The sequence below is a fragment of the Gnatocerus cornutus genome, chromosome 7 (assembly GCF_029298725.1).
Source record: "Gnatocerus cornutus isolate USDA-ARS CGAHR chromosome 7, icGnaCorn1.1, whole genome shotgun sequence".
NCBI lineage: Eukaryota > Metazoa > Arthropoda > Insecta > Coleoptera > Tenebrionidae > Gnatocerus > Gnatocerus cornutus.
In genome coordinates, this window is record NC_142239.1 from 15337286 (window position 1) to 15349301 (window position 12016).

The following is a 12016-nucleotide window of genomic DNA, read 5'->3' on the forward strand; positions in this document are numbered from 1 at the left end:
AAGAGCGCCTTCGACTGTCTAAAAATTTCTCTATTCAGTTTTACCGCGCTCCAGCTCAGGAAGGTCACGTAAAATGGTATCATGGTCAACCAACAGCGTCGCTTTTGCGCTAAATGCGCGATCTGGATGTTTACCTCTATTGCGGTTTTGGTGATTCTGATATGGAATTCCCGTTGCATGTATTACGCGTAGTTCGCTCTTAACATCCTGACACCAAAATGAATATTTTTCAATCGTTGGGTGATGTGACCCATCTCCTGGCTTTTATGTTACTTCTTGCAAAACTGATTGTCCACAACTCGTCAGCAGGTACTGTTTTACTTCTTGTATTTTTTTGAAGTGTCCAAATCTTTCAGGAGTATCTGGTAAAACCCAAATGTTGTTCTGTCTGGTGTTTACATCGAGATATTTGGATTTGTTTACGAATACTTATCACAATCATACACTGTATATTATTGGGTTTAAATGTCTCTTTCTGGGCCTTTCTTACGGTACTACCATATTGATTTTTACGAAGTACCGAAAAACCTACCAGAAGCACTTGGATTCTTTAATTTTTGAGTTCCTAATTCTATGGGCTATGTGTCTGGCTTATCTTTATAATTACAGTTTTACATTTATTGAAGTAAGTACTGTTCCAGGAGTGTATGTTTATTGATATGCACCGATACTTTCAGCTCGCGTGGGCATTCAGCGAGTATTTGGAATGTGTAGCAGTCTGGCCCCAATTTTTCATGATTGCAAAAACGAAAACAGTTTCGAAAATGGTTTTCGCGTACTTATCGGTATTGGGTCTCTACCGCATGTTGTACATCTCCAATTGGGTGTACAAATACTTAACTTCAAACCGCTTAGATTTAATTTCAAGCGTACCAGGAACCGTTCAAGTGGTCCCTTTTATCATCTTCTGGATTGTATGTCTTTGCAAAGGTAAGTTTCGCGATATCAAAGTAAAGATTCTCATTGTTTTATTTGTATAGTGGTTACTATAACAACTGATAAGACATCGTGGTTTGGAAAGAATTTGATTGGTAAGTCGTGTGATAGAAAAAATGTTGTATGTAACTTGAAAATTTGTAGCTGACCAGAATGGGATATTTACTATTGAAGTGAGTGAGAAGGGTAAAGAATATCAAGAGAATTTACCCATCAGCGACGCTGAGCCTCTTGAGCCTCTTATTGAGGCGTCTGGGAGTGGGAAATGAGCTTCCTTATTTTAAATTGAAAAAGCAACATTTTATTCAACATCAAAAATTAGGAATAATAACAATACACATTAAGAAAACTATTCTAGAATATTAATACATAAAAATAACACAGCAATGTTGTTTTTTTGTTGTTTTCAAGTTTACGTTAGGCGTAAAATATCACCTTCTATTTGATAGGTAAATTAATAACAAATAAATTGGAGTTGTGTTGTTAAAAAAAATAACAAAAATCTGATTAATCAATGCTTCAGACGCACGCAGACAGTCAGATATTACAGACAGTTGATATCATTTCATTCGAAGATTTAAAACCGTCGCATTAATTTGAAATTTTGAAGATATGTCCTGACTTATTACTCAAATAATGGCCCACAAGGCACGCCCTTTTAAAAGTAGTCCTTTCCATATCACAATGATAAATATCAACTTATTTCGAGAAAAGGTGCTGCCATTATTTTAACAAAAAAACGAAAGGAAATTTCTGATCGTCACCAATCAGTCTTTATTATCCCAGAATGAAACGACGGATGTAAAATTGATTCAGATATTCCAATACTGTAAGAGTTTTTCGTTTTTAGATAACGCACCGTTGTTGGGTTTGTCAAACGCTAATGCTATCAATTTACTGTGTTTTTTCAATTCTTTATCAAAAATATCATCGCCTGTGTCGTCTAAAACTTGACTCAAGTCCCATTCTACGCTTGGTAACGGAGAATTGATGAAGCGAGCAGCGGTTGAAACATTTGGTAATGCGTGGTGTTGCAAAGTTTGGATTTCCCAGAGAGAACTGTTGATAGCGTTGGATTTAACCGGGTCGCGCTCTTCCATTATGTATGGGTCTGTACTAGCACTGCCTCCTGTGGGGTGGTTGAGCAAACATTTCAGACCCGGATGCCTGGAATGTGGTCAAGATTTTCAGTCATTTTGGGATCTTTCAGGTTTTAGGCTTCGGATGAGCGGGTAACATTCTAATCAAGCAGTGCAAAGGTTGATGTTATCTATAGGTTTCCGTTGGGCGTGTAAATTTTGGCATGTACAAGCATTTCAGGGTAAAAGCATTAGTTAAGGCCAAGTTGCCGCGTAGGCCAGAAAAAATAGACTCAAGACAAAGAATGTTGAGTTTAAGGCTTGAGATTAAGCAATCGAAATACAATGAAACTTCTACGAAAATTTAACAATACATGATGACTCATGTAACCAAAAATGTTGCATTACTAAATTTAATTACGCATATCAGCGAATTCAAAAGGTAATTATTTTTTATTGCGCCATTAATCGCTGACTGAAATAAAGACGCAATTACAGATCAGGCGGTTATGTAACGCAACAAATCCAATCGTGTAAAAATAAAAAAACCACTCACCTCAGAATTAAATTTCCTATGAACATGCAGATGATCACGATATCTTCAGATGGTGCAATGAGAGCCAATCTGGCCAATCTCTTCGCAAAAGCAGCAACTAAATTCTCTGGTAAATGTGTTGAACTTAGAAATAAGTCCGACAGATAGAAGAGTCTTGCTTTATACTTGGTATGGAATATCTCAGGCTCAAACATTGAGTATAATTTGGCAAATATGTTGGGGTAGTTCAAATTGTGGACTTGAATCATCGTGAAAATTCCTTGGAGTGCTAATAAGCTAACTGGCCCCCCCACATCTAGAGAGTCCATTAAAAAGTCTGTTAAGAGTAGTGGTTTTTCTAAATGAGGTAAAACACGTTCTAAGAGAACAATTAAGAGTTGTTTGTGGGTTTGAGGCGAGTGCTCCCATAACATAATACAATGCCACATTTTATTAAGGGCTCTAGTTGTGACGGCTTCATCAAAAGTAAAAAAATCGCCTATAAAAAAAAGTAGAATTTTATAAAATAAGTTTTGGTTTTACCATTGCTGTTTCCACATAAGAACTGAGCTTCCAGATGCGGTCTTAGTTGAAGCTTCTCTAAAAGTTGCAGATAATTGATGATGTAGATTTCATTAGGGTTTGATTTGGCTGTTAAAGATGGTAAAAGTTTCCATGTGAAGAATAAGATGTCATTGTAAAAAAGATATTCGGTATATTTGTTAATGAGTTGGTTATTGTTGTGTTTGTTGGATAAAAGTTTCATTAAGACCAGTTTGAGCCGGTTTAAAGGTACATAGCTTTCTAAAGAACCTTTACTTTCTAAGGGGAATTTTCCTTCATGTGACAGAATATTCATGGCAGTGGACAAACCTAAAATGATTCTTTAACTATATGGTTCTAAAACCTACCTGATTTTACCCTGAAGTTGTATTTTATGTGAGTCATCTTCCAGACAATCCAGGATCTTGTTAAAACAGTTTTCATAAATGTTTCTCAGCCAGTCTTTATACTGGTTAATATCGGTTTTTTCGACCGGTTTTAGGGGCACTACTTCTATGAACATACTCTTGTCTTTTAATAAACTGGTGAAAATTAATTCCAATGTAAGTAAACATGATGACAAGTCCGCACCCGATTCGAAATGACGCACTATATCCAGAAATGTGTCGGTATTTTTACGAGAAGAAAGGAATTCTTGGGCTTTTAAACGTAATAGTTTCGATATTTTCACTGGTTTTTCTTGATGGGACATTTTCCAGCTGACTGTGGCAGCAAAATTGATCACAGATTTTTCCGACAATTGAGGTTATGTTGGAAAGGGTGGGGAATTTGTCTTGTCCGGTTGGCAATAAGTGTCGCGTCGCGGACCAATCACAAGCAAGACTGCCGGAACGCTCGAAAATTCAAATTTTTATTTATAAAAATGTTAATACGCTTGTGAAAATGTAAACATCATGTTGCCCTAAAATACGACTAATTATTGTCATTATAATTTTCTCATGGTCAAAACTGATAACGGCAATAGTAAAAGTTTCTATTCCCACACAAGTGAAAAACTTTTTTCGTCAAAGTAGAGTTTTAATAGTGTTAGTTATTGTAATCAACCTTACGGAAACGACCAAAACTATATCATAAAAATTTTATATTATTGTCTAAAAATAGGATCAAGAATCATCGACAATTCAAATTCAATCGCCAACGTTGGCCCATGATGCGAACATCCGATATGTTGAGACTCTGTTGTTTTTTACTAGTGCCATTTCTGTCTTTACAAGGTAATTAATTCAGCTTCTCAAGCATTTTACAGCTCTTATTTTAGCGCTGATAGATCCTCCAGCAGGTCGTACGGCTTTGGACGACTTTCCCCTAATCGACGGGTTAGTAAAATCCTCGTAAATTTTTCGTACACTGCCTGTTTTAGCCACAATGATTTAGCGTACAACATCCACAACAAAATACGCAATCAACTCCACGATTTTGCGTTTGATTCTGATTTAAGAGGTGATCGCCTCTTTGGTGTTGAAAACTGCAAATCGTGCAACACTGACTTGGTCAGGATCAAACGAGGGAAACTTGGGGCCCAAGTATGAATTTTTGGCACCTGTAAGTCTGTACAGTCTTTTTTACAGTTTTGGTCGGCTTTTGTTGACTGCGATGATGACGATGTGGTTGCTCGAAGTTTTGAGCAAGTTGATGTTATTAAAAGACTTATCAGTAGATATCCTAACGATATGGAGTTTGCGACCACCGCGGATGGTAACTATTGTTGAGTTTCTTAAGATTCTACAGGTATTTTCAGGAATTGTTGATGCGTTCTTGCGGAAACGACTGGCGAGTTTGATCGGTTTGGAAGGAGGGCATTCTATTGATAATAAAATGGCACTTTTAAGACAGTTTTATGATATTGGGGTGCGATATTTGACGCTGACTCAAAACTGTAATGTTCCATGGTACTTTTAGCATTCTCTTATTAGATTCTGGTGTTTGATATCCTTGATCTTGTAGGGCCGACTCCTTTATTGTTGATGTTGTCGGTGGACAACCCAAAGTCAACTTGACCGATTTCGGAAAGGTTTCTTTCTTTTTGTTGTCTTTAACTCGTTCACAGTTTTTGTTCCCAGAAAATTATCCTGGAAATGAATCGTCTCGGAATGATGGTCGATCTATCTCATGTGTCCCACGCTGTAATGTCTGAAGTCTTAGACGTCTCTCGAGCTCCAGTAATCTTCTCGCATTCTTCTGCATATTCCATTCATCCTCATCCTCGCAATGTCAAAGACGACATTTTACTCAAAGTGGTAAGCTACCACGACTAACAATGGCAATAATGGATTCTAAAAATGTTCCAGAAACGAAACGGGGGCATTGTTATGGTCAACTTTTATAGCACTTTTATAGGAGAGGGCCATGTGACAATCCACGATGTTGCTAGTAAGTTCTTTTTTTAGAAATGGGGCCAAGGTGGGTAATAAAAATTTTTAGAACACATCAACCACATTGTTGATGTTGCTGGTGTTGATCATGTGGGAATTGGATCTGATTTCGACGGTGTCAACAGGTGATATCTTATTGTTATAAAAACAGTCTTTATACTATGTTTTTGTAGTTTTCCGAAAGGCTTAGAAGACGTTTCAAGGTATCCAGTCTTGTTTGATCTCCTCAGAGAGACAAACCAAACTCGATGGAATGTATCGAATTTGGAAAAACTGGCCGGGAGGAATTTTTATCGGGTATTCAAATCAGTGGAAGAGGTAGCTTAATACCACTTTATTACAATAACATTTATGGTGTTTTAAACAGGCTAAGATACATCTCGCGGATAAATTACCGGATGAAAGTTTGATTAGTGAAGAGGATTTGGCGAGAGCAGCTGGCGATAAAACCGTTAATGTGCACACAAAGTTTCTCGGCTTTATCATTACGATTCTGCTTTTTATTATGAAGTAATTAAATGACTGTTTCTGTTTAAAGCGTTTGAAAGAAGCGATAACGAGCTTTGTTTTTAAATGGGAAAGTAGAAAGGAGGTGCAAAAACTTAACATGGAATTTCCTTTGTGAGCTCGTGGCAGTGGAATGTTTTTACTAATAAATTAATAAACTTTGCAGGCACTGATTTTTGTTTTTATAGACTGTTTTGTTTTATTTAACAATGCTAATAAATTACCTAATTGAAGACATCTAAAAGAAAAACTCACTTAATCAGATCAACATAAAAAAAGGTTTTAATGCGATCGACGCAACTAAAATGACAATTTTTAGATTAGTTAACTGATTTTGATTGTTCTTGTCGTTAGTATAAGTAAATGTAAATAATTTTGGCACAAATTTCTTTACATATTACATTTTTTTTTTTGTTTAAACATTTTGTAACAAAACCCTTAACAAATTCTTGCGTTTTTATTTTTGTTTAAGCCTGAAAATTTTTTATTTGTCTTTTTGTAAAAATCCTAAACATTATCTAAAGAACACGTGTAATTTAACATTTAAATTTAAAAAAAAACTGGCGTTTTTTTGTAGGGATTTTCGTTTTATCCCCAAAATGTTGTTGTCAATTAGCGCCATCTTTAGGCGACTTTTCGTAAATAGCCACGTCACTTAAACATTGGGTGTCAGGTTGTGTGTATACTACCAAAATTACCTGAAAAATGAATATATTCCGCTTAACAGGAGACTTAGCACATCTTCTAGCTATAATAATTCTCCTCCTAAAAATATGGAAGACAAGATCATGTGCAGGTGAGTCTTAACCAAAATCTTGTACTACCGGTTATCAGTCGCATCAAACCGTGTAATTATCACAATTCAATATCTGTCGTATGTTTTGCTAATATTTTAAGCCTTAAATCATCGATAATTCAACGGTTTCTGTGATTATTTTTGTTTTTATAACCTAAAGTGGGTGTACTCTTTAAGGTATTTCTGGCAAAAGTCAGATCTTGTTTGCCATAGTATACACCACCAGATACCTAGACTTGGTGACGACGTTTGTCTCAGCTTACAACACTCTGATGAAGATATTCTTCCTGGCATCTTCTTATGCTACCATTTATTTAATCTACTTGAAGTTTAAAGCCACTTATGACCACAACCATGATACTTTTAGGATCGAATTTTTAGTGCTCCCAGCGTTCGTTTTGGCGTTATTAATTAACCATGCCTTCACCTTACTTGAGGTTAGGATTTACATGCTTATCAAACATAGATAACAAATGTTTTGTAGGTTTTGTGGACTTTTAGTATTTATTTAGAGTCAGTGGCGATTCTGCCTCAATTATTCATGGTCAGCAAGACTGGAGAAGCCGAAAGTATTACTTCCCATTACCTCTTTGCACTAGGATCTTATCGTGCTTTGTATATCTTGAACTGGATTTATCGCTACGCAACTGAGACACATTACGACTTAATTGCCATCGTTGCTGGAATCGTGCAAACAGTCCTCTACTGTGACTTCTTCTATTTATATGTAACTAAAGGTAAGTCATGAGATTAAAATTACCCAATAACTTAACCATTTTTTTTAGTTCTTAAAGGTAAAAAATTGCAGCTGCCTGCTTAAAAACTGGCATCAAGGTAATTTTTTTTTGTACAAACTGTTTACAATTTTTTGCAATGAATAGTTGTATTATTTTCTTGAAATAAACATGTTTAAGTGAGTTTCTTCCAACCAGGTTTTTCTCTTATTACTTAAGACAGTTGTGCATGTTTTAGATGATATCTGTACCAAGAGTTGATCCTGTGATTTTTTTATAGTGCTTAAAAAGTAACTTTTATTGAGAACTGTGCAACTAAAAGTAGATGGAATTGTATAAAAGTGTGACTTCTATTTTCTTATTTTATTTAACTGATGTAAATAAATCTGGTAACCAAAAATTTGCAATAGTTGCTCATGTATTTTAAAGATTTCATTGTATTTTATTAACAGTAGTATAGATTTTTGATGCCAAGTTTTAAATGTACTTTTTATTTAATAAATTTAATTCGAATGTTGTCCTATTATTAAGTTTAACAAATTATATTCTCCTGTGTTCAAGTTGAGTGTATTTCAACGAAATAAACGAGTTGATCCACGATTTTAAGTTTCTCATTTAAAAATGGTTAGAGGTTTTATTTCTCAATATTGGCAATTGTCATTTTTGACGTTTTAAATGTCGTAAATGTCTGGAATCTAACCTAACTTGTGGTGTTTTTTTGTACGAAAATTCGCAGAAATTTGGGTAAGTTGCAGTGGTTTTCTTCAGAAATGGATTTGTTTGTCGTAACAAAGAGAAATTTGGCCAAATTATTAGCTTACACACTACTAAAATCTTTTTAGGATGATGAAATTTGCTGTGCTGAGACAGGTTTCAGCCTGAGTTCTGTTTCTTGCAATGTGGTTAAAATTATGAAGCTCTTACCAAAAAAGTGCCTATGTTGGCAGTATTACACTAAATTTTTGCTTTTTAGTTTTTTTCATAACTCATCAAAGTTAATTGTAACTTGGATTTGTGATGAAATAAAAACGGCGTCAAGGTAGGCTTGGGAATTAATTTAGATGTTCAGTTTTTCATTCTCATTTTGGATGAAAAGACCTCAAACTACACAGAGTGATTCAAAAAGTGTGCCAAAATACCTAAGTGTTTGCCCTTCAGTTACCTCATTTAAAAATTTTTGAAGTTGGTACTCAGAATTCACCAACCAAAAACTGAAGGCGCCAAATTTGAATGAACGCAATTTGTGAAAGATTCTATGAATTTGCAGTCCTCCATCCATGGAGCCCACCGCTCAGTACCGTGCCGAGCTAGCAACAGTCTCCCAGTACTTGGCCGAAGATGAAGCAATTTTGGAAAATCTCAATGCAGCCGTCGACAAACAAGTCCAAAAAGACATGCAAGAGATAGAAACCTTGATAATCCCAGACTCTCCGTCTAAAACTCCAATTGATCAGGCCTTGGAAGATGAAGACGCAGCTTACCAATCTATGAACACAGAACTTGATAAACAAATCGCGCAAGATATGGAAGCTATCAGAAGTTTCATCAATAGATCTGACGATTCTATTAGTAAAAGAATCGAGTTTTTCAACAATATGGATAGTTCTTTTATTAATAAATGTAGAAATAGAACTGTTAGCAACCACATTTTGGTCCAACATACTGTTATGGGTACTTTAAGGTGGCACGAATGCACCCTTTGTGATTATAGAGCGAATGATAAAGAACAGTTGAGGGAACACATCGCGACGAAACATTCCAATGATCCGAATATGTTTATATGTCCTCATTGCTCTTTCGTGGCACAGAAAAACGATGATTTGGTAAAGCATCTAAGAATGGTGCACCGAAAAAATGCAGTTGCATATTTGAAGTGTGACAAGTGTAGCTCCATATTTAAAAAAGATTTTGATTTATTAAGACACCAAAGTAAAGAACATGGTGTTAAAACTTATCTTTGTGATAAGTGTGATTTTATAACAATCGAGGAAAGCGAATTGGGGAAGCATATTCTGATGCAGCATTTGAAGCTGAATGTGAGTTGGTACAAGTGTGCACATTGTGCTTATAGGACTGCAAAGAAAGTTAATTTAGACAGACATATAATGTATAAGCATTCTGAATTTTAATTTGATTGTAAAAAACAAATGTGATTACATCCAGAAGTTGCCGATTTTTTAGTGTCTATTTGTAACTACGTTTTAATCGCCTTCAAAGTTTTTTATTTATTTAATTCCCAAATGATTGTTTCTGCCTATTACATAATAAAAATGTTTTAAAAGTAAACACTGTTTTTATTAGTTTATAGAACAGGCAAACTACCACCACAATTTAAAATCCTAGGCCTTCAGGGTTCAGAGAATTTTCAGTATTCAAAAATAAAAACTTTATTTAAGCCTACATATTTCAATTCCGCGCCTTGATTTCCTCAACAGTAGCCAAGTGCTCAGCTTTGGCTTTAGCCACTTCAGGTGTATCCCCGGGCACCAAGGAAGCAGCATTGATTAAAAGCGAAGGCGTACTAATCCAGGGGGCGGCATAAGCAGTTAATCCGTGGTAGTAATTATTTATGAACGGAGCACCGATTCCGTAGGCGTAGGTATGAATCGACGGGGTCAGAATGGGGGTGGTGGTGACAATTTTCGCCGCCTCCGGTTTCGTGGCCTTGGTTTTAGCTTCTTGAAATGTTGTCAGGTGTTTGATTTTAGCCGCTGCTACTTCAGGGGTGTCTTGGATGGGGTGGTGAAGCGTCTCGACCTGTTAAAAATACTAATAAATGTGCATAAAACAGTTGTTTTACCTTTGGTATAGTCGGAGCAATCGGTAAATTGGAGGCGGCGACGCGGAAACCGTTTACAGCATCCGAAGTGTATTGAACGCTTTGTAATTTTCCTTCAGCGTCGATGTAGGTGTAGCCACCTCTTGTGATACCATCAAGTGATTTAATCTCATTTTTTGACGACAGGGCGTTAATGTAACCATAATTATACTGACCAAGGGTGTCTTGAGAATGATACTGACTTGAGATAATGGGAATACTGTAAGCCAGAGGTGTCACAATCGTGGCTGGTTCACCATGAACCACGGCGAAAAGTGCGACGATAACGAAGAATTTCATTTTGGAAGTCGCGCTACTGGTTCTTCAGCACTCGCGAAACTGAGTTTCTTAGTCGAGGAAGATGGTTTTATATGGGGACCACACCTAAGGGCTACAATAAAACGGGTCTTTGATAAACTTGTCGACTTTGAAATTTCTTTGCAGACGATATTTCGAGTTGACAAGGTCGCCTGCATGATGTTCGACCAGCAAAAGTTTTCGCGAAGGAGGGAAATAAAGTTTGGGGAGTAATTGCTTTGGCAAGTGGAAGCTTTTGCAAAAGGTCTTGATGGGGTCTGTAAATATTTCAGGTTGTTGAACTGTTTTGTTTATTTTCAAGTTTTTTGCAAGCGATTTTATCGATCATAAGGGAAGGAGTGTTATCAGAGTTGTTGATTTTGGTTCGATGAAAAAAATTAAAATTTATTAGTATAACATTTTTAGTGGACTACTTATAGAGAGCCTCACCTTAAAATTATTGTCTATTTTGTGTCACGAAAAATGAATAACAAATTACACTAGTTTACAAATTTATTTTTTCTTATATTCCGAGTTTAAATTATAATTTTTTGGTGCGAGGATCCACTATGATCACAAAAATCCATTGACCATAATTTTATCACGTCTGGATGTTTCAGAGAATTTTGTTGTTTATGCGTAGAAAAGCATTCATTTGTGGGTAAAATGATTCGCAAGATTAAATATTATTTATATTTAAAATTTGAATTTTTGGCTAAAATCTGTAAAAACTTCAAATATGATTATAAGCAACTTTTCTTAATAACTTTAATCCATATCTCTGACGCGAAGGAAAATATTAAAAAATCTCTCTATTCAAAAAATCACAGGTCTTAAAAGATATGGCCTTCTATGATTGTGCCAGAATTCAAAATTTTTCTCCAATAATAAACGGAGATATGAGCTTGTAGTCAATTAAGAAAGACACCCTGTATAAGTAAAAAACCAGACGTGATATTTTTTTTCTGTTTTCAGTTTTGAATTCTCCTTAAAAAACTCTTCTAGATTCAACACTTTTCATCGTGGGATATAAAACCTTGTAAACTAATGTTATTAAGTTCTCAATTTATGTTTTATTTAATTTTTATTTATATTTTTTATTCGATTCATTTGATTTGTTTTTCCTTAAATTCAGTTGTGTTTCTTTCCCAATTATTGGACATAATCGTTCGACTTAAAGGACAGATTTTTTTATATCTTGCAAACGAATTTATGTTTGTAATTACCTAATAATTGATTTCTCTTTTTTTTTGCTTTCCTGTCCTTCAAACACCTTCACATCATCTCAACTTATCGTTTCCAATTAAAAAACTTTTGATTACATTTTTATGACTTTTAATTGTCCAACAAAAACTTGTTGCGCCGCACCTCATGTTTA

The 12016-nt window shown here is 35.4% G+C and overlaps 6 protein-coding genes across 7 annotated transcripts; 4 read left to right on the plus strand and 2 right to left on the minus strand.

Moving 5' to 3' along the window:
• Positions 1-65: 65 nt before the first annotated feature.
• Positions 66-1323, plus strand: LOC148171505 (ER lumen protein-retaining receptor 3-like). The gene is made up of 5 exons (XM_088041605.1): positions 66-309; positions 357-625; positions 678-930; positions 981-1031; positions 1081-1323. Exons 1-5 carry the CDS (start codon positions 219-221, stop codon positions 1203-1205), a joined length of 789 nt encoding a protein of 262 aa, XP_087897731.1. The 5' UTR covers positions 66-218; the 3' UTR covers positions 1206-1323.
• On the minus strand, positions 1212-3881 carry LOC148171506 (nucleolar complex protein 4 homolog B). Its single transcript, XM_088041597.1, has 4 exons — positions 3472-3881; positions 3094-3423; positions 2572-3049; positions 1212-2103 (listed from the first exon to the last, which is right to left on the minus strand). Exons 1-4 carry the CDS (start codon positions 3803-3805, stop codon positions 1749-1751), a joined length of 1497 nt encoding a protein of 498 aa, XP_087897723.1. The 5' UTR covers positions 3806-3881; the 3' UTR covers positions 1212-1748.
• LOC148171507 (dipeptidase 1-like) lies at positions 3866-6090 on the plus strand. Its single transcript, XM_088041599.1, has 11 exons — positions 3866-4328; positions 4373-4430; positions 4475-4637; positions 4683-4809; positions 4853-5003; positions 5059-5125; positions 5175-5351; positions 5403-5484; positions 5536-5611; positions 5660-5804; positions 5854-6090. The coding sequence occupies exons 1-11, from the start codon at positions 4262-4264 to the stop codon at positions 5998-6000; spliced, it is 1260 nt and encodes a 419-aa protein (XP_087897725.1). The 5' UTR covers positions 3866-4261; the 3' UTR covers positions 6001-6090.
• Positions 6091-6600: 510 nt separating this feature from the next.
• Positions 6601-8036, plus strand: KdelR (ER lumen protein-retaining receptor). Its single transcript, XM_088041608.1, has 4 exons — positions 6601-6789; positions 6967-7226; positions 7274-7526; positions 7575-8036. Exons 1-4 carry the CDS (start codon positions 6699-6701, stop codon positions 7607-7609), a joined length of 639 nt encoding a protein of 212 aa, XP_087897734.1. The 5' UTR covers positions 6601-6698; the 3' UTR covers positions 7610-8036.
• Positions 8037-8176: 140 nt separating this feature from the next.
• LOC148171509 (uncharacterized) lies at positions 8177-9809 on the plus strand. Of its 2 annotated transcripts, none has more exons than XM_088041604.1 (2): positions 8177-8267; positions 8791-9809. In XM_088041604.1, exon 2 carries the CDS (start codon positions 8801-8803, stop codon positions 9650-9652), a length of 852 nt encoding a protein of 283 aa, XP_087897730.1. In that variant the 5' UTR covers positions 8177-8267; positions 8791-8800; the 3' UTR covers positions 9653-9809. The 2 variants fall into 2 exon arrangements, with proteins under 2 accessions (XP_087897730.1, XP_087897729.1); XM_088041603.1 differs by lacking the exon at positions 8177-8267 and adding an exon at positions 8300-8562.
• An 85-nt stretch (positions 9810-9894) lies between these two features.
• On the minus strand, positions 9895-10641 carry LOC148171510 (uncharacterized). Its single transcript, XM_088041606.1, has 2 exons — positions 10324-10641; positions 9895-10280 (listed from the first exon to the last, which is right to left on the minus strand). Exons 1-2 carry the CDS (start codon positions 10639-10641, stop codon positions 9930-9932), a joined length of 669 nt encoding a protein of 222 aa, XP_087897732.1. The 3' UTR covers positions 9895-9929.
• Positions 10642-12016: the final 1375 nt, after the last annotated feature.